At 31.0% G+C, this 23,423-nt stretch overlaps 2 protein-coding genes across 3 annotated transcripts in view; one reads left to right on the forward strand and one right to left on the reverse strand.

Moving 5' to 3' along the window:
* Window positions 1–20,178, forward strand: part of LOC126734688 (structural maintenance of chromosomes protein 4) — a 217,319-nt gene extending 197,141 nt beyond the window's left edge. Inside the window, exon 22 of the mRNA XM_050438398.1 lies at window positions 20,059–20,178. Within this exon, the coding sequence (XP_050294355.1) occupies window positions 20,059–20,063 (5 nt within the window). The 3' untranslated portion in view covers window positions 20,064–20,178. The remainder of the gene's footprint in view (window positions 1–20,058) is intronic.
* LOC126734690 (uncharacterized) overlaps window positions 1–23,423 on the reverse strand; it is a 205,792-nt gene that overhangs the window by 53,504 nt on the left and 128,865 nt on the right. For both annotated transcript variants that reach the window (XM_050438399.1, XM_050438400.1), the window contains exon 4: window positions 9,868–9,984. In XM_050438399.1, coding sequence (XP_050294356.1) covers window positions 9,868–9,984 — 117 coding nt within the window. The remainder of the gene's footprint in view (window positions 1–9,867; window positions 9,985–23,423) is intronic.

Raw genomic sequence — 23,423 nt, forward strand, 5'->3', positions numbered from 1 at the left:
ATTATTATGTGTCGAGATTTAGATCACACAAGCATCTAGATCATCCAGCATGGCTAAACCTTAATTTTAAATAGAAATTTCTAATAACGTTCGTTACTCAAAACCATATCTCTGCAACCGATCTAATGGCAACCGTTATTGCTCTTTCTAAGTTATCTTAGTAGAGCGGGAAGGGGTTAATTTTGTATACAATATTTTAATCATATTCCTATACTTTTCTAATGCTGTCTAGTCTAATGATGTCAGCCGTAGCCGATCGATAGTTCTAGTCTGGACACTTATCCCCGCTTCCATCGATACCTCACTACAGAAGCCGAAATCATGCGAGGCGACGACCGCATCGCGATGGCAAAAATTCCGCGCTGGGGCACGTATTTTGCGTTGATTCGAAATAATATTTTACTGCAGTTATTACTGTAGTTTATAGTAAGATTATGCATTTAAAATTTTAAACTACCAAACTATTTTGATACTCGCTTTGAGTTTTAAAAAGAATAAAAATTTGGTATTTAAATTAGGTGGGTAAATTAACAATTTTATTTTTAACTTACATTTTACAATCTTAAATTTATTTAGAATAATGCCTACCTCTTGCTGCATTCCTGTTTAAGCTCAGAAAAAATTAAAATGGATTTAAATTTTTTTTTTGTTTTTTATTTGATTATCTTCGGAATCATTAAAATTTTCGATTTTTTAAATAAGCAATAAAAATTTGGCGTAGGTACCTACCTAATTTTGTTTTCGGCATTAACATTTTCAGGAAAAAGTAATACAGCAATGCAAAAACTTTCCCATAGCAACCAAGATAACCCACAAAAGTGTCAAGAATAAGTTTTTGAAAATTTGTTTTTTTTTCAATAATCTTCAAAACCGCATAAAATATAATATATATTTTTTTATATGGCATATTCTTTTACAAGTAAATAATGTGCAACTTTGAGGTAAATTATCCATTTTCGTATTTTGAGGGTAGACGAATTTGAAACACCGTTTATGTATATTTTTCCAATAAAATAAATAATAAAAAATATTTAAAACATTTATCATATACCTAAAAATACGTAATAATAAAAAAAAAATATTATCTTGTAAAATGTACAATATTAGGTCCCGCGGTATCTCCACTTAGTCGTTCCACTGTACGGCGTGCGCACCAAATCTCGGCTTCAATTTTGACGCCACGAAACCAGTGTCACGGCTAAAACTCTCGATCGGCTTGACACGTAGCCCATCGAGAGTTCAATCTAATTGCTTCAAGCTCAGCAATCGATTGAAAAATATTTGGATGGATCACTTCAAAAAAATTTTTTTTTGGTAATGGGGCGGTGCTTATCTTGCTGAAACTTATAGGTTTGTCAAAGTTAGTACAGCAGTAATAAATATTTAAATATATATCGTTTTTTAAATTATCTTGATCTATCATCTAGTATAGATTTTCTTTAGATCATTATTGAGTTTCGATGAGTAGCACGTCCGCGCAGCGTACTAATCAAAAAACAAAATACGTTCTAATCGAATCATATTGTTATCTAACTGGTTCTTGCTTATTGCTAAGTAGCAAGAAATGAAAAAAGACTCACATATACTTGTATTTATATCCCCAAGTTAAAAAAGATATAATAAGGAATGAAACGTAATATTTTAAAACTTTCACAGATATCATCGTAATGATATCATCAGTTACATGCGTTTTTAAATAAACAACAAAGACGTTATTAGTAACCACTTGACCTCAGCTCTAAAGCAGGTTCCGCTATTAACAACTGAATAAAAATGTCCAAATAAGGCCTAATCGCCTTTTTTGATCTTTAGTTTTGCGTACACAAACAAGATGCATCTGCGGCATTATCTTTTATTAACTTAGCCATTAGCAAAAAGTTATTTTAAGCAGGGTCCGATATTTTAGTACAATCTGTGATGGTCGTTATAACTGTAAAAGTGAATATCAAAGTTATAAACTGTAAAACGTGAATTAATTATTTATGGTACTCACCAATTATTGCTTTATTATAGTCATTACTTATTAAATTAGCAGGCCAACATTGTATAAAAAACATCGGTAGTAGATATTAGTTTATTTATCTGCAAGTGATGCTTTGTGTTTTGTGGCTACGGCAACTAGCAATACAGGGTGGCTAAACGAAAACGAAATGGCGGCCATGTCGGGCTCGTAAAGATTTTAAAAAGACAACGTTCGGACACGTCAATTTAGATTCGCAGGAGGAAATATTTTTAGAGTATAATACCATCCCCATCTGTCTTTCCTTAGCCAGGGTAGAATTATCCTCGAAAATTTTAAATGAAACAATGGGTTGAATTATACTTTGAAAAGTCTTTCGATTCTCTTTATGGCTCTACCTAGTTTAAAGGATTTTACTGCAGCGGTTCTCAGCCTATTGAATATTTTAACACTTAATACAGTTTTGTGGAAAACCTCTTTTAAATGTCTTTATCAAACTATTAATTTATAACAATCATACATAAACACTAGTCCAACAAATGCTAAGAATGGCTACCGTTAACCTCCATGCAATAATACAGATTTTGTTCAAATCGAAATTAAGAAAATAAGAATGTCAAAATACAAATAAACAGTAAATAATAATGTCACTTAAAAAGACAGTTCAACTTAGTCAGAGTAAAATCGACTTACTATTCTATTTAAAAGTTTTGAGGTTAGTTCCACTCTGGCTAGCTAAGGGATGACAGATGGGGGTGGTATTATACTCTAAAAATTTGTCTCCCTGGTAATCTAAATTGACGTGTCCGAGAGTTTTCTTTTTAAAATATTTACGGGCCCAACATGACCGCCGTTTCGTTTCCATTTAGCCACCCTGTATATGAAATATTTAAATAAAGACCAACCGCAAAAAGCTAGATCCAGAATAACGTTTCGGCTGAAACATACAATCAATGGAGTTGTTATTAATAATAAGATGTTTTAGTGTAATTTTAAATATTTAAACCACGATCTACTTGCCTCATATTTTAAATAAAGTCCCAATCAGAGTATTTCAGGGTAAAGAAAAATCATATTTTAGCAAAGAATTAGTCAAAGAACCTTTGGAGGGGAGTGGTAATTTATACTTAATCTTTCTTAATTGAAATATACATACATCATCATACATCATAATGGTCTAAGAGTGAAGGTAATAAGAGACAATTAAATAAAAATTTGGAAATTTTATTTAAAAAATATAAAAATTAAATACTTCCGAATTCATTTTGGAAACACCGCTCATTAACATTAATTTATCAAAAACAAAAATAATACATCGTAGCATAAGGGGGAAGTTAATATTTAAAGAAAAGTTAATAGAAACGAATAAGTTCTTGTTAATAGAAAGTAAGACCAACCCCGCGGTTAAAAACAGTGTGACATCACTCCTAAATAAATTGTCAATGTCGCCCCATTTTTAAGTCATTGCTCTTCTCTACAGTTCAGCAACTCTTCCCTAATCTGGAATACTATTTCTTGATTTAAAACACGCCTTTTTAATATATCCCAAACGGTCTATAGGAAGTAAGTCAGGAAATTGAACCAGGCTGAATATGCAGCATGCGGACATGCATTGTTGTGCATAAGCACAAAATGTTCACCAAATTCTGTAGACCATGGATGAACAATGGGTGCCAGAATTTGATCTTGAATAGTAAATGAATACATTTATTTGCTGTTATAAGCCCTTTGGTGGGAACCAGATTAGTCCCAAATTTATCGAAATTTTTGGCATAAACCATTAAAGTTGCTCCTTGGTACCAAACAAGTTTTTGAATAGTTAACCAAATATTACTAAATTTGTATGAACAATATTGTTCATACAAAGTTTGCATAGTAAGGTAGATTGTTCGTACCTATATTTAGGAATAATGTCAATTTTATTAATTGCTATTTTAATTAATACCCTTGTTTGACCAGGCTAGTCTTTGGTAGGTACCAAAAACACTGGACCGCTAATAAAATGTGGGTCCAGCAGGTAAGAATGTATGATTTTTTGACCTTTCAACGAGATATAAAGAACGTTATTGCAACAGATAAATGTATGCTTCGCAAATTTAAGGTCCAAGTTTTTCCTACGATTTTTTATCGTTATATATTTATCGTAAAGATTGTGATAATCCAAAACGTCTCAAATATTGGAAATTATTCAAAACGAATCATAGCTGCTTAAGTGTATTTTTTAATAATTAATAATAATTTATCAGAAATTATACCACTTTGTGATGTTATTGTTTTGATGGCTTTTGCTATATATAAATACATTTTAATAAAACTGTTCAGAAAATGTCATCATTTGGCTCATGGCAATTGCACAATTGGCACCGCTTTCAGGCTCATGCGGATTATATCATGAGAAAGTTTGCTAAAAAGGTAGGGTTCATTAATAGGGTGGGCCAAAACTTATCAATAAATACAAAAATAATGTTATTTAATGCTATAGCTCTTCCGCATTTACAATTTTGTTCAACTCTTTTATATAATTTACCACAATATAAAATCTCTCGATTGGAAAAAAATCAAAATAGGGCAATGAGAACAATATTGAGATGTAACCGCTGTACTCCTATTAAAATAATGTTAAATGTCTTAAATATGTTGACCGTCCATCAACGAATTATGTTTAATGTTAATGTATTTATATTTAAGTTAAAGAAAGGTCTTTTACCTAATTATATATGTGATAAGTTAGTGCTATTTCGTGATGTCCATAATTACAATGCTAGGAATTGTACTGATTTTGTTTTATCTCATAAGTGTAACACCGTTCAAATGCTTAATTCCGCAATCATTTGGCAGTTTTAAGAATCTTAGTGAAGAAATTTGTACGTATCTTTTTCAGATTCTATAGATAGTATATACACGGTGATTTATGATTGATGGTACCTTAGATGTTTACGAAAAACTTGTCTTGCTAGATAATAATTAGGCTTTTGATATGTTAAATCACCATGTTCTTATAGCAATTCCTCAATTTATTGGATTTAGTATGTCAGCTATTCAGCTAATAAAATCATATCTAACTAACAGGACACAGGTAGTCACATCTGAAGATATGTCTCCGGACCGTCTCTATGTCAGTACTGGAGTGCCGCAGGGCAGTATATTGGGACCACTGCTCTATACGATCTATACAGCCAACTTTATTAATGACCTTAACTACGACCTTTATGCGGATGACACTCAATTATATTATTCATTTTTTCCAAATGAACTAGATGTTTTTTAGTATTAGATAAAATTAACCCTTTAAAGTCGAAATTCATCTTATTTGGTAATATTGTCTCAAGAAAAGCCGTCCAAGAACGCTTGAATCTCCAAATCGACAATGTTGTTATTCCTTGTGTGACTCATGCGAAAAGTTTAGGTCTGGATATTGACAGCGATTTGCGGTTCCGAAATCACATCACTCAAAAGTTAAAAATATTCAAAATTCCTAATATTCAATATTCAAGCCTATTCAACGCTCCGCCTTATTTACTCTAGTCATCATCTTCTGCAAAAGGACATAAAAATTTTGTTATGCGATTCTCTAGTACTAAGCCACTTTAATCATTGTGACGTTGTTTACAGGTCACAAAAAGTTCAAAATTTATGTTTAGATCTAATTTATGGAATCAGTAGGCATGAACATATTACACCTTTTTTACGTAGATCATAGTGGCTAAATATGTACAATCGTAGAAAGCTGCACACAAATGTTTTTTGTTTTAAAATTCTCAAAACTAAAACACCTGATTATTTATTTAAGAAGCTTAAATTTAGGGTAGATGTGCACGGTCGTCCTCTGCGTTATAATCATAGTTTCTATTCCTAGGCATCGTAAAGAAATCTTTAAAAGATCTCTTTCACATACTGCTGCCAAAGCTATAAATTTATTACCGCAAACGTTACTTGGTTCTTCCTTAGTTATTTTTAAAAGAAACTTTAAAAAACTTTTAATCTGTGAACAAATAGGCGACTAGCTAAAGTTGGTAGGTGATCTTGAATTCTTTGCTTATATCGATATACATTATGTGTATCATTTCAAATGATCCTGGCCGTTAATATAGACCCTCCCATTCTCATGTCCCTTTTAACATATTTGTTTTACTTCCTAATTTTTAGTTTAGTTTTTTTTTCTTTCTTAATTATTTTACAATAATTATAAAAATGTAGAATGTCATATGTACTGTTGCCCAATTTTGAGGGCTTGTTATTGATTATAAGTTGTAATAATAATCAGTATACTTACATATTTTCTTATTGGAATGATTTTTATATTCTGGAATTTTAGGCACTTAAAATATAGAGTATTATAAAATTTAAGTTAAGTTAGGTTAGAAAGAAAGCTAATTATTATTATTATTATTATTATTATTATTATTAATTAATAGACGTATGAACATAAATATGACACAAAACTTACATACCCGGGACGTATGATGCTGTTTGGGTTGTTTTCTTAAACATGGGCCATTTTTTCGGCACAAATTAATCATAAATGAATAAAAATGAATAAATGAATTACGCACTATTAGCTGATATAATTGATCGAACCAAAGATTCGTACTATACAAATTTTGATTAACGGTAAAGAGCAGTAAACAAAAAACGGTAAAAATTTGCAGGGCATTCGATGAGAATATAAAAAAATTTGTTTAATAACATTCTTATTTTTTCAAACTTTAAGTTTTTTACTATTTCTTATATTATGCAACTTTTATAAAGGTGATGTTTTATTATATCAACTCCTTTTGAAGAGTCCTACAAGCAGTTAAAAGAAATGACTCAACTTAAATATCCAGTATTTAAGAGAGAAATTATTATTTTGCACATCAATACACAACAGTAACTTGCGATACGGGAAGCTTCTTACCATACCATTATGATCGAATTATCTCAACATTTCCAAATAATTATCACATAATTAACATTCCATCATACATTTTTGAAGAATGATTAAAATAGGGAAGATTTTCAAATAATGCTTTTTAGCAACGAGAATGGAAATCAATGTAATATAGCGATGATTTCCATCTAACTACTAAATCATATTTTTTAAATGAAAGCAATTTCATCCAATTCGTTTAAAGTAAATCATAATTAAAGATACTTTTATCATTAGATTTTCCAGAAAAAAGGCCGTTTCCAGAAAAATGCAGCTTATTTTCTTGACCTTAACAATTTCGCTCTTTAGCAGCAAAGAAACTTAAAAATATTTCTCATAATTTTTCATAACCACTTTTATTATCTATCTATTTTCCTAAATATCTGGATTATTTAGAGCTAAGAGATAGCACAGCGGCAATTTTTATACAGATCCGATCAACTCAGTCTTTTTTTGATCCTGATATTAGAGCAATCAATCAGTGGTGTAATATTAAGAAGCTAGTTTTATCTTTTAAGTCCTCTGTAAGAGGCATAACCCTAAATAATGCTAAGTAATAGAAAATACTATACGTTTTTAGGCTTACTTATTGAAATTAAATTAAAGTCTCAAAAACATACAAATGTGCTCATTGGAAAATCGCTTAACATTATTAGGGAACGACTCAGGCAGGACGTCACAATTGTAAAATGCAGGTCCATCAGTCGACTTCCACTAGAACGAATGATGAACCTTTTGGAGGATTGTCTTTATAACTCCTACTTTCAATTTAAAGATATGTTTTACGTCTAGGACGAAGGAATTTCAATGGGCTCGTCGTTATTTGTAGTAGTAGTCAATATATATATGGAGTAATTCGAGGAGCACGCTATAAGGCCAGCTTAATCCAAACCTAAGGTGTGGCTTCGATGCGGTGACATATTTATTCACATACATATATTTAAGACAAAAGCGATACAGAGCTTGCAAATTTTTTAAAGCACAATAATAATATTAGGCTAAGCATTAAGTTTATCTTGAAATTAAAAACTGAGTCAGCACTATTTTTCTTAGATATTTTTGTGAAGAACAACAATGGACACCTAAGGAGCAACCAGTGAAGAGAGGTTAAGATTTTGCGCCAGTAAGTTACGATCGGCCGCCAGGCCAGTGTTGATATTCCAAACACCTAGAAACCTCTACTGCAAGATTTAATATGCTTCATGTATGAAAAGACGCGATACACCTCTAGTATATAAATCTGTAGAATAGTTGTTAGTTAACACTCGATATCGGTTGGAAATACATACCAAAATTTAAAATAAACACAATGGAATTTCGAAAATTAAATTTTACTACTTTACCAATTTAACAGACCTACAGTGATTAATAATTAAATTGCATCAATTATCTGGTTCACTTTATTATATACTAGCACAAACTTCCTAGAAAAAAAGCATGCAAATATATATCGTAGTTATGATGATATAAACAGTAAGTGCAAACTTTAGAACGAAAGTAACAATAGGTGTATACTGAAGGCAGTGTAATTAAAAATATGATGTGGTTGTAAAGAATATATTAGCTCATCTGATGAGTAATTGCTCATAGCATGGAACGTTGATTTTTCATCTTAGGTCTTAATTTTAATAATAATGATAATATAATATAAGAGTTTAATCCGATAAAAAAGCAACAAGGTTGGTACCGTATTGTAACTACTTTTGCTTTTATCATTTAATATAAAATGTCTTACTTTTAGTTTTAATTGAAGATTGTTTAATTCTCTGAAAAATGTAATAAGCTTAATTTTGAAATATTACGAACCTTTAATTATATCTACCAGTAATATAGAGTTTTGTCATTAAACTAGACAAACATACGTATAGGAACTCTTTGGTTTTTATAGTATATTTTACATACAGGGTAGGGTGTTCGAGACAAAACAGTCCACCCTGAAAATCTTAAAAAATAAATTGTTTAGCTTAAAACCGCCGAACACGTTAAATTTAAATTTTAGGGGAAGATTTATTGTCAGAAATTGCGTTTCTCTGATGTTATCCTTTTACCCTCCAGAGACCTTGAATTAAAGGTAATTTTAATCTCTTCATAGCTATTTTAATTTTTTTTATTTTATCAATTTGTTCTCAAAAAATATGAATAAACGTGGCTGACATTCTTCAAAATCATTCTTAAATCTTGCATTTGTGTTGTTTGAATAAATTTTCTTTTTTTTAACTATTCAAGTTTTATCTCTATTCAAGAAAAAAAACATTCTGAAAATTCAAGTTATTTTGACAAAAACTTTAAAATATGCAGTAAATACATGCATACCTACAAGAAAGAATTGAGTTGGTGGCTTTATTGTCAACAAAATAAGTCTGCTAGAGCAGCAGCACGTGCTTTTAATGGTAATTATCCAGATAAAAGGGTAAATTATATTTATGTAATGGATTTGATGAAAAAGTTTTAAGAAATAGGGTTAGTACATAACAAAAAAATTAAAGTTCAGGATCCAGTGAGAAATTAAGTAATAGAAATTGCAGTTTTGCGTCTTGTTGAGATGAAACAAAATACTTCTTCTCGAAAAATTGCTACAGCATCTGGCGCGTTAATGGATAAAAAAACAGTAAAAGTATTTTCACAAAATTTTAAAATTATACAAATATCATGTCTACAAAATCAAACTAGTACATGAGCTAAACGAGGATGATTTTGATCGTTGCGTACAGTTTGGTAAATAGTGATAGGTTAAATCGCGGGGGAAATTTGCTGTACAATGTCTGTTTCTCGGACGAATACTCCTTTTATTTATATGGTGCATGTGATTATTTATTGCACATTCTATAATAAATAAACATAACTGTTGATACTGGAGCGACACTAATTAGAGTGGACTGTTTTATCTCGAAGGCCCTGTATACTAGTTTACGCGAAGTTTACAGAATATAATATATAGTATATATTGGAAACTTTGGTTTAAATAATATGAAGTATATACAAATATGATCTCACTTACCATTAAAAAATATCTCTTTGCTAGGATGTATGATTTGTCCTTTTTGTGGTAGGAAGATCAAAGGTATTGTTTCCTGAAGTGGTAATAGGGCTCCTACAAAAGGGGCAAGCGGACACTCTGCAATATAAAAGAATATAGTGAGTCTTGTAGAGCTAATAATAATTAAAATACTTTCTCATCTAATTAGAACTCTAGACATCTATTTTCAAATACTTAGGTTACTTACACTTTGGTATATTTTAAAATACAACATGAAATAAAAATTGATTTTTTCTGAGTCTTAAGCTTAAGGTATAAATAAAAAGTGGAACTAAAAGAAACACACATACACATTCTTATAAAATTTATAAAATTATTCATAAGTAATAATATTATTCATTTAGGTTATTCAAGAAACTTGCAATTGATTAATTAAATACTTCTCAAACCATTGCCATTTTAAAAATAACTTAGCTAAATTCCATGTGTTTTCAAGCAATTGAAAAAATATAACATATAAGTATGTAGGCAAGGACAGTAGTCAGAGTTAAATAAAAGTCTCCAATCTAAAGGACAACCAAATTTTGCAGAACAAAAAGATTTTGAAGAAGGTGAATATAGAAGGCAAAGAATGATATCAATAGGGACACCGCAATACTGTCGTATCAATCTGTTCGGACAATAGGGCTATCATACAGGCTATTACTATGGAAAAGGTGAGCTCCTGGTGAAACTGGTGAAAGTGGGTTACAGGGTTTATCTTGTCTGGGTGCCTGGGTTATGTTAGGAGGAGATTCAAACTGGATATCACGTTATCGGCAAGAGCCCAACACTAAGGTGCGCTAGGATCAAATATCTGGGTAATACCTATAGTTTCCCTAGCGACATTAAGTCTTTCAAACCAGAGTGCCTCATTAATTTTTTGAAGGCTATTGACCTCTGGTAATCCTCGGTGGAGCACAACGAGTTTCTTAGGAGACCTAAATGCATCATAGCTATTTTGGCTACCCACCGCCTTACAATTTAATTCAATTCAAAACTACTTAACTCTTGAAGAAAAAGGAAAATGTCTGAATCCTTTGCCAAAGAAAAACATGACAACAAATAAAAGAATTCATCTTTTATCCTGTTCATACAACCTGGAACTATACGCAAAACTTAGATGTTATCGCGATAACATCAGATAGTTGCGTTGGATTGGGTTCGATAAAGGGTTGTTATCTAAAACAAAATTTTAATTTAGTAAATTACTGAAAGGATCATATTTGCTTTTGTACCTTAAAAAAAATTATTTTAAAAAAAGTTTTTTTTTTGTAGAAAAAAACACTTTGTTTGAGACATAATTTGATATGATAACCTGATTTATAGGAAAGTAGCAGGCAAATATACTTTAGGCTAATTTTTTTCAAGACATAGATATCTGCAAGTAAGGTTCTCTACCTAACCAAGAAAGTATAGAGTTCCAAAAATCGAGTATTTTGTCCATGCAACTCCTTTAAATTTATTGGTAAACAAATAATATTAAACGTTGGGTGTCACTTGTCGACCCGAGAAGTCCAAAATACCGGCAAAAAATTTGAGAAATAACCGAAATTTGCGCAATTGACGGTATTCGCATTACAACTCGAGATCGATCGGTCACCCTGAACGCACATTTCCACAAGTCCTGCCTCACCTTCTCTACGTTTAATTTGGATCGGACCCTTCTTAGTAAATAAAGAAGGAAGCAGAAGAAACGCTATCGTTCTCTTTTTTAACTTGTGACTTGGGTTTGTTATTACAAGTTAAAACATTAATTTCTGCATCCAAGACCTGAGTTAGTCTGACCTGTATAATCACTATAGTAATATAAAGTATGTATAATATTTTCTACAACTAAGTCACAAAATGTAATAATTTAATTATATGATGGCTAGGGAGTTGGGGTTAACAGCTACGGTTAAAAATCAAAAAATCTAGTCTTGATAAGTACAAGATTTATACAAGTGCACAGGATACCAAAAGACAGATACAATAAATAGTCGTTTAGATAAGGTCAATACTAGGACCGTTAGACTTCAGCACATTTATGAGTACTATGGAGTTTCAAAAGAGCACAAAAGCGTTACTTATAAAGGGGAAAAAAATCTTTCTAGTGACACATTGCACTTGAAAGATTGAATTTGACAGAGAATGAATTTGACAGACTAGCAAATTATAGGCTCCATGCCAGGCTGCCTATACCACAACCAAACTCATTAGCTGCACTGAAACAGGAATGAATTCTGATTATCAGGTCTTAAAACAATGAGAGTAAACCGGGTTACCTACTAAAAAATTACTCTCGGCTGTATCTTAGAAAGGATTACTGGTATGACCTGCGAACACAAATTATTCAAGATGCTAAATTGGTGATTGATATGAGATATGATTAACATTTTGTGGATAGTGTTTAACACTATTCAAGATTATTATTATTTTTGCTGCATTGTAGTTTTTTAGTACTCCAGAATCTAAATCAAAGTTATTTCTAGAATTTGAACTATATATCTTATCTTAAATCTATAGTAAAGCAATATAGCACACACTATGCCGATTCATATTTCTTATCCTTTATATCCTTTTTAAACTATTATGTATGCATTTATGAATTATGGTTAAATACATTTAAATACTGGTGAACCAAAATTGAATGGAATATTACACGAAGAGAAATGAAAGAAGCGCGTTCTGCGTTTTTTAGCTGTCGGGCTTAATTTATGATCTTTTCCTTTTCCATCAAACATTTTATATGTTACGTATTTGGTTTAACTATAAAATACTTCCTAGAGCCGGGCTATTTTCATTGTAAACCGTTTTTTAAATCAAACCGAACAAGGTAAGTTAGATTTACTTCGGACTATTACCTACGCGACGTCACGTGGTGAAAAAAAGGCTGAACCGCAGATCGATTGGTACTTTGACCAAGTCCTTTTACGGGTACCAATGTAAAGAAGAAAACGTCTATTTAATTGCGAAAGTAAAAACTGCCAACTACAGTTTTCTGTTTTTTTCTTCCGCTTTATAGCGAAAATTACGAGTTATTATCGCTAATTATTGGTAATGATAGCCTTTAATTTCTAATAATTATTACACGTATTAAGTAATGGACCTATTACAACAACTTCATGGTTTCACCAAAACCTGAATTTCAAGTAAACGATAACTCATTGCCGCACAAAAATAGCATAAAAAGAAATTTAATAAACTTTTAACGAATAGCGCTTAATAATCTTAATTATTTCGAAGGATTTAAGTTTAGATGCATAGCCCGAGAATTTTTTTTTAATTTTCATATTTTAGGTCATGAATCATGCTGGACTGTTTCCTATAGTAAGAAATAACGCTCCTTTATGAATCGCCAGAATTCAATCATAACAACTTAATTGAATTAGGTTTTTTCTTTGGAAGGTATCGTGTTTGCTTAAAAATAAGAGTCATCCAAAATATTTGCTTTTTCAGCATAAATTTTCCTTTTGGGATGGTTGTGATTTTACAAATTGATTTTCTCTGGGAAGTTCTTAAAAAAATTTAAGTCGACGATAGTCGTACCAACCTTACAGGTTACAACTTTGCATTTAAATTTCAAATTTATAAAGGAAAAAAAAACAATAACTACTTCTAATTTATGAACAAATAAACCAAATGTTACAGTTATACTTTAACTTGAGCAATCACAAATTAATAAATTAACACAACATTGCTTTTTATTTTAGTACATGTATTTCAAAACCATCTTTTACAGCTAAGGGCCTAGATTAATTAAGGAGAATACAAGAGATTTGATTATACTGGGGTCCAAAATATAGTGGCGTAGAGAAGGCAAAGAAAGCGGATGAGTTTCATTTCACATGAGATGCGAATTAAATATTGACATAGATATTTATGGTTGGTAGGAAAGTAAACATAACTTTCCAGAATTTGTTATCAAATGTACTATTTTTTTAAACTACAGATAGTCTTTTTGTTTCTGATGGTTTACCAAATTCTTGATAGTACCAAATGCGTTAGTTTCGAACATACTAAAATTAATAAGGATAAATATAAAAAGAGTCTTTATTGCTTCTGAAAAAAGAAATCTAATTCAACAACTTTTCATATTAAAATACTTCAGATTTATATTTGCACCCGGCTGAGATAAACACACTTTTTCAAGTAGCTCTTATATTATCATAACCTTTTTCCACTAATGCGTCCAACATTTTTTCCTTATGCCTCTCCTTGCCTTTTCCTTTTACCTATTTCCTTATAAAAACTGCAGCTCAAGTCACTGCATACTTCATTTAGTGGAACGTAGTTCAGATATTTTTTTATGTAAGTTATAATAAAACCTATTGAAAAAAGTACTATTTCCATGCGGCCTCATACCCATTTCAATTTAAAACCTATTACCTTCATAACGTTGAGATATTATATAAAGCCTGCGGGCACCAGAAAAACCACAACATCGTCTACCAATAAGTCTGCAAACGTTACAACATCACTGACATTCATAATAAGCGATCAACGAGATCTAGTGAGTTGTAACCTTCACCGTAGAAATAAATGGTGAAGGCCGTTTTGTGTTTTTATGGGGTTAGTGACATTGCTTGTAGAACGTTATAATTGAGATGTTTAAAGGGGAGATTATTTGGCAGTTTTTATTACCAATAAAACGGATAATTACTTCAAAATTTACGTCAAGTAACTATTATCTCTTTAATTTATAGTAACTTTATAGATCAAAGCTATAAATTTATCTTTTGTCAATAATTAAATATAGTAACGATTATTTTAGGCCTGGTAATCTTTTATAAGACCTTTCTTAAGCTGATTAGGTAGGCTGAGTATAAGGTTGGTTTGCTGAACAAATAAATTAACCGTAATCTGACTTAAGTAACATTAATTTAAGACTGGTGATATTGATGCAAATAACAGACAATTCCAAGCCAGACAAAAAATCAGTGAAATATGCATGTAAATCAATACATATATAATAATAAATGACGTTTTATTCTCACAGTTACGTTCAAAAAATATTTAAATAAGAAATGTTGAATGTAGGAGATAATTAAGTATTCACATATTTATCAAACTTATCTCTAAATTACATGACCATTTTTTATACCAGTGAGTCAGAGTTTGCATGTATTAATTAGCAAAAAAACATAGATCACAAGAAGAAAGTACAGATAACCGCTTGCTTCATGATATTCTTGGGAAAGTTTATCTTAATGGCTGCTTACCATTAAAATCCAGTAGCTTCTTCAGTTTAACGTATAACCATCGGCAAGAACAATAAAAACAATTAAGAATCTATATTGTCTCCTATAAATCCGATTAAATACCGTTAGCGATGTTTATACCTTTTTATAGTTGGGAATAATTCAGTATTCTCTTGCAAATAATTTAGCAGTTTTTCTACTACAGAATGTAAAGGGGAGAGTAGAGTGATTCTGAGTATATTGCGGCATAGGTTATAAAGAACTGCAGCCTTCTATATATGCCTTTTTTTAACTTAAATCTAGCACGAATAAAATATTAAATTATAATAAAATAGAATTAATATTTGGTGAAAATATATGCTCGAAATAAAAATATAGATATATTTAGTATCAATAACGATAATAGAAAAATTAAAATGTCTGAATATAATTATTATACTTTGAATACATTGTTTTAAATTTTAATCTGAAATATTATTTTGCTACCAACAGAAACTTTTCCATAAGCTACAAATAATAGGTTAGTCGAAAACTGTCAACTCTTGAACATAGAATTTTAAGTTATTTACCTAAATTCAGTAGTGAAAAAAATATTAGGCAAACTAATATATAGCTAACCTTCATTATTATCATTAAAATTAATATAAAAATTTAGATGTTGAGTCCGGCAATAATTGGAATATACACAGATAAAGACATATGGTGTTTACAAACAGTTTACTAACAGTATTCTTCCTTATATCTCTACAGGGTGTCCGCTAATTAATGGTACATGGAAAAACCACAGACTCCTGATGTAAAAATATTACGATTTAACTATATTTACCTATATCCAAAAGTTGATATTAACTGAGATACAGGGTGTTAAACTTAAAACTTTTTTTTTTGTTTTTCCCCAATAACTTTAACAAAAGTTAACTTTTTTTCACAAAAATTTGTAGTTAGGGGTTTTTTAGGTCGAGAAATTTATTTTTTTAACAAATTGAGTGTACAATGTAGGGGGCGCTGTTTGCGACATCTTTTTCTCTTTCATAAGGTCATAACTTTTTGTGCTTAACTGTATTTAAGTTTTTATTGAAAATAATACTTTTTTCATATTTTTTACGTAAAAAAGGTATACTAAGTTGAAGTCGCTGAGAGTTACCGTTTTGGAGATATTTGTATTTAAATTATTTAGTGCACCATGCACTCGACCCCGGCTGAATAATTAATATAATCGGGAAATAATTCGCTTTTTTAAAGTAAGCTATGAGAAAGCAAATGAACTTTAGAGACGCAGTTGTTAGGAAACCGCCATGTTGTTGTTTGTTGATTAGTTTAAAGTTGTCAGAAAATATTTAATTAGTGTTTTCTGTGATTTTGCATCCAGTTTACTGTTTTGTTAATTTTAATTTTTTAAATTTTTCGTAAGTTGAGAAACAATGCCGAGGCACAATCTTTTTTTAAATGCCGAAATGAGGGATATGTTGTGTGTATATGCGCAGGCAAATTTTAATGGACGCGAAGCCTATAGACGATATTCAGAACTCTATCCAAATCGAAGACAACCTGATTTCAAGATCTTTACGATCGATTAGGAGAAACAGGTACATTTCGTTTGTTGAGGCCTATATGATTATAGAAAACATTATGCACCTCTTGGCAACCGCGTATACCTGTGCAGCTTATATCGACGGCTCCGTGCAAGAAAGGAAGGGACCAGACTCCTTTACGTCTTTATCTATGCAGACTCCTCTTTAACACGCCGACGCGAAAGTAGCGTCTCTTCACGTTACGCAACAGTGACATAAATTATAATCGTTTGTTTTACGTTTTTCTTATAAGTTGTAATAATTAGTTTAAATAATACATATGTAACTGATTTACATTTCTACTTTAATAAATTAGTGTTTAAAGTAGTGGTCCTTCAAATTATTAAAATCGAACACGTCACGACAACGAAATTGGTTTCCATAGACCAATAAACATCGTTATAACTCCAGAACAAGAAGAAGAAATTTTGGTCCGCGTGGCTGAAAATCCGGAAATAAGTGCAAGACATGCTGCTGCGGCAACTGGAGTAGGCAAGTCATCCATTTGTAAAATATTTCACGAAGAGGGTCTTTATCCGTATCATTTCACTCCTGTGCAAAATTTATTAGAAAATGATTTTGCGCCCAGGATAGAATTTGCCCGTTTTTGCCGTGCCCAAATAAATGCCGACCCCATGTTTCTGAATAAGATACTATTTACTGATGAAGCAACGTTTATACGTAGAGGCATTTTCAATTTTATAAATAAACACACATGGGCATTACAAAATCCACATTCAGTACACGAACATCATTTCCAACATGAATTCAAAATTAATGTATGGTGTGGTATAATCGATAATCATTTATTGGGCCCTTTCGAACTACCGCCCAATTTAAACGGGGAACTCTACCTTGAGTTCCTAGAAACACATTTACCAGATTTTCTCGATGATATTCCGCTGGACATAAGGCAACATATGCATTTCATGCAAGACGGAGCGCCAGCACACTTCTCTAGAGCTGTCAGAGAGTACCTGAACAACCGTTTTCCTAATCGCTGGATAGGTCGTGGGAGCCAGAGGCCATGGCCGGCGCGAAGTCCCGATTTTAACCCGCTGGATTTTTGTGTATGGGGCTATATGAAGTCGCTCATTTACAAAGAAATAGTGAATTCCAGAGAAGAACTATGGCAGATAATTTTATATGCTGCACAAAAGCTACGAAACGAAAAATTATTTTTTTAAATTAGGAGATCTTTCAGCAAAAGAACTGTTAAATGTATTGAAGTGAATGGTAGACATTTTGAACAGTTTTTGTCAAAAGCAGATCCATTTTTTTACTAAATCTCGTCACAGTTTCAAAATGGAAAAGTTATCAGTCGCATAGTTAAGTTTGTTTTCGTTAATGTTATTTCCTTTCAATAGATTTTCTAGTGTCATAGTTATTTTAAATAATAAGTTAATTAAATGATAATCCAATTTTTGTCTGCATTATTCTCAATGACTTATACTAAAACATTATTTATGATGTAAAAATGATTGGTAAAGAGTAACAAGACATTATTGCTTGCTTGAGCTGCTGTACTAAATAATTTGAAGGCAGATATCTCGAAAACGGCGACTCTAAGCGACCCGAAAGTAGTATACCTTTTTTACGTAAAAAATATGAAAAAAGTATAATTTTCAATAAAAACTTAAATACAGTTAAGCACAAAAAGTTATGACCTTATGAAAGAGAAAAAGATGTCGCAGACAGCGCCCTCTACATTGTACATTCAATTTGTTAAAAAAATGAATTTCTCGACCTAAAAAACCCCTAACTACAAATTTTTGTTAAAAAAAGTTAACTTTTGTTAAAGTTATTGGGGAAAAACAAAAAAAAAGTTTTAAGTTTAATATCCTGTATTTCAGTTAATATCAACTTTTGGATATAGGTAAATATAGTTAAATCGTATTTTTACATCAGGAGTCTGTGGTTTTTCCATGTACCATTAATTAGCGGACACCCTGTATATTGGAGACATAAAATATTAGATTGGCGGAAATGTATGATAGGGGCGTCCGATCAGTCCTAACAGTGACGCAATTCTGCAGATGCTGCTCAATTACTCCAGCTTTTTGAAAATTGACCCACTCTTTTGAAAATATGGAGCTTTAAAATACCAATAATGCATTTGACGAAGAATCCACAAGTCCATTTAATTCTACTTAAAAACCTACCATATTAGTAAAGTAAATGCTAAAATTGCTGTCCACCAAGCTCCATACAGTGATACAGATGATCTTCAAACCGTTATTGTACATTCTGAAACATTTACGGTTTCATTTCATGACATACGTCAATGTTTCGTGCTTACGAAACGTCTAATGTGGTTCTGTTTAGAGCATACTGCATGTAATAGCAGAAACATATTGCTTTTAATGTGTATTCCAACAAAAAATCTAGACTTAAGTCTGGCAGATGGGTCCAATCAACCGTCCTGAAGGCATCAAATATAAATATTTGCGCACAATCAGCAACTAATACGGAGGAGCTTCGTTTTCTTGGAAACTCTGTTCTTGTTTATTACATGCTAGATTATTTTGTAATAAATATCGTCTATTAAATTTCCAGGAAGAAAAAAAGAGCCTACAATGAAATTATTAGAAATACCAATCATACAATCATTTTCTGGGAATATTGACTGTGCTTCGTGAAAAATCTTTTGATTGTATCAGTCCAATAATGATAATTGTAGCGATTCAGTAAACAATTCAAAAAAAAACTACACTTATATGAAAAACACACATTAAAATTATTTAAACATATTGTCAATTTTTTTATAACAGCTCCATATTTCCCAAATTGGTGGATAGATCGAAAAATTGCAATCGACATCCTTACTTAGAGGGTTGAACGTTTTGCTTTGTTTTCTGTATCAAAACTTGTACCCCTCAGAAACAAACCTGTAGTGTTTTCAGAACTTGCCGAAGTTCTTTCTCATCTTGTAATACCTTGCAGTACGTTTTCAATGGGCCACCTTGTACTACAAAATAACTTGATTAAAAAATACATTTTATTAAATAGTATTTAAGACCCCTGAGTGTAAAAGAAAACAGTGAGCGAGTATTTTTAAGTACCCGAAACACTTTTGGAATTCCACAAACCGAAATGTTTTCCGGTTATATGATTTTAAACGTTTTTAATAATAATAAACGACTTTATTTCTTGAAATCATTTACAAGTAGTAACATATAAAAGAAAAAAAACAAAATTACTTATATTTGCAGGAAACTCTAAGTAGTAGTTCACCTAAGATCGTGCTCTTCCACTAAATCCTTGTTTTTATGAAAACATAATAAGAATACCTAATTATTTTTCTTCACTACAACTAACAACTTACAAACTACCTTACCTAGTTTTTATTTTATACACAAATATAAATTTACAATTTTATTTAATTTGTTTTTTTTTAATTTCGATTTTATTATTTTTAGGTTAAACAGACATACACCTGCAAATTTAGAGGGGTTTAGAGTGAATATTCAAATCATGCAATTCTTTAACTCCCGAGGCACTAACGAAAGTAAGGACGAAGTTTTATGATCGATTCGGATATTGTGAAGCCCCATTTTTTGGCTGCCGTTAAACGTGTCCACTAATATTAATGTATCCAGTTGTCTGTTTTTTTAAGTGTGTATGTTTAGTGTTTTATGCTTAGTTATATTTAAATTTTGAATAAAGTTATATTTGAAAGCAAAAATTGAGCTTCTTAGAATTTCTTTACGCTCTGTTAACTTTCTATACTTTTACCAATTTCTGCCCATATGACTGTAAAGGTCTAAAGCCTAAGAACTTCGCCCGCTTTTTATTTGTACATTATTCCGTAAAAAATTTTCGTCCTAAGAACTAATTTACATTCACCTGGGTAAAACTTAAAGTAGTCATAGATCACAATTAAGGGCACTTTCTTGTAATATATTTGGGTTTTTCTTTTTTCCTTAGATGCAGTAGCAAAAATGCACAAAACGTTTAAGAATAATCGCAAACATTAACAATTCACAAAAAATCTAGGCCACATAAAAAAATAACATATACTTCTATAGAAATTTAATATCCTTTGAAGCTTAATCCATCAGAAAAGAAGTTTTACCGTACTGGTATAAGAGAATGTTTGAAATTATTCACGACTATACGGTATGTACCTCGCATTTCGGCCCATAAATTCAAAGAAGATGAAATCGTAGCCTGAAGTTGTCTGTACTTTATGAGAGAAATAAAGTCAACCGTTTATAGTGTTTTGTCTTCGCTAGTTACGTATTTAACAACTAGGAGAACGTAGAGTAAAATGATCATAATAATTTATGTTTTGTTAAGTCTACCGATAAAAATAGACACTTTTTTTGATCCGATGATTACTTTATTTTAGGTTTGAAACAAGCAAATATCTCTTTTAGAGTGTGGTCTTTAAACCATAAGTATTCTTTATACTCTAAAATAGACTGAATGACACAAAATGAAATTTTAATTATGTTTTTCAACGTGTACTTAAATAGAATTTTAGTACACGAAATACTATGACTAATAGGGTCTATTTATTTCAGATTGAAATATGTAGGTTTTGCTACGACTTTCCACTGATTTTCTAAGAAACTATGAAGAAAATTGACTGTATTAAAGATAGTGAAATCAATAAATATTGAGCTACAAAACTTATCTAAAGACGACCAGCCATATTTATGAATTAATAATGATTACTTTATTAATATTTAGCATATATGGATTGGATTATTTCAGGAACAGATGTAGCAAATTTTTTTTTTGGAGGAGGAGAGCTTCATCTAAAAAACCTAAAATTATCTCTTCACGAAACACCATTTCCTATCGCGGGTCACAAGTTTCAGTAAACAATGGAATCCTTGCTACTGTTCGAGCCCGATTGCCTTAATAATAATTTAGAATGGATGTAATAGTGTCCATTTTGTTGCTCAAAGTGACAAAATATTCTCTAAATCAAATTCTTCAGTTTACTCAAGTCTAGTGATTTTTTATAACCAATTTTTTCTATGTGCTGACATGTAAGGTCTTATCGACATTGAATCAATCTAGTTCATTGTAATGTGCCTATAACAAGTTAAGATAAAAAACGAAAATGAGAAACTAAAACAGTTGAACATAATCATAGTTTTGTATGATACTGCAAAGTAAAAGAAAATTCAATATTTTTTTTATTGTAATGCATAATTTTCAATACAAATCAGTTCTTCTGATAAATGATAAATGACACGAAGCCTATGATCGTGCCAAAAGTAAATGTCTTAAATGTACTAACAAACCAGTACAAAATCAAGATATAAAACTACGTTAACTCAATACCTACAGTTCAATAATCATCTGAATAAACCTGTCATCAAGCACTGATCACTGAAAATATATAGTTAACAAAATTAGTTGAGCAGCATTTACAAAGTAATGTTTAGTTTTCTTTTCTTTTTTTGCAAGAATATTTATTTGCATTTGCGTTGTATTTGTTCACGAGTCACTAAAATATCACATTGAATTTGCTACATTGAGTCACGCTAACCCATTGGGTCGTTTTCCGCAGATACGCATTTAAGCTCCGTAAAATTAAAAATGACCGTTAACTTAAAATTATTGTGACTGGTAGACATGTTTGTCAAACTGCACATCAAACCGATTGAGAGCTTCGAGAAATGTGTTTAGTGGCTCCCTAAAAAGAAGTTGCATTTAACACGTTTCCACATTTTAAAATCGGATTTTATTTCTTTAGTAGTTTTAGTAAATTAATGTGGCCATGCTTTTCTGAAAACAGAAATGGTCTTGTCCAATCTAAGCTCATCAATTTCTTCACAATTTGCTGGGATAACATTTTATATTTTAAAAAGCAGATCTCGTTACTTTAAGAATTTCGATTCTTCAGAGTACTTGGCCAAACACGTTCGGCTTATCAAAGAATGCATGGTAGCAATTGATTCAGTAATCTATGTCGCCAATTCAAATATTTCCCGAAATATTTCATCTGCTTTGGTATGCCTTCATTTCATCATATAAGTTATTTGCATATTCAATGGCTTTACTTAAATCACAGTCTTTTGTAAATTAAGACTCAAACTTTTAGTTAATCCGTAAATTGGTTTGAGCATTATCCATAAAATTGTGTTCGTTCGTTTGAATGCAGCAAGCTCACCCTGAAAGACCCGTTTAAAAATTATTTGGGCAGCTGATATTTCTATAATCTGGTACTTTGTATATAGGTAACTAATACAGTCTTTCTTTTCTTTATTATACCTTACAAATTGGGTATACTTTTCTAATGCATTAATATCATATCTGTAATATTCATTTGTCAGTACGGTATAAGAATATACTTATATAAATATTGACTAGAATTTCCATTGTAGATTGTTATCCTTTGAAAATATAATAATGAATTGTGTATTATTTTTGCCGGTTTTTAAAGATTAAGTCTGCCTTAAAAGACTTCCAGCATTGTTTTGACCGATATAAAAAACAAATATAAGTTTGTGGAATGTAGGATGTAGGGTCTAAAATCATGTTTCTCTCCTTAAAATATCTATTTAGCGTCAAGAAAGCACAAATATTATATCCTTCTTGATTGAAAAACTCTTTTGAAGGCATACAACATCTTAACTCGTTTAATTTCGGCTTGACTCGTTTTAGGTAAATAATATAACAGTTTGTTTATTGTAAACAAATTTAACAGCTTTTAATAAGAACGAAAACAAATTAGTTCTTAATAGCTTGAGAAAGTTTTTAAATTATGCGGACACTTATTATAGTGATTTGCGTATTTATTAATTATGCAAATGAATAAAAATAT

This window comes from Anthonomus grandis, chromosome 3, assembly GCF_022605725.1.
Source record: "Anthonomus grandis grandis chromosome 3, icAntGran1.3, whole genome shotgun sequence".
NCBI lineage: Eukaryota > Metazoa > Arthropoda > Insecta > Coleoptera > Curculionidae > Anthonomus > Anthonomus grandis.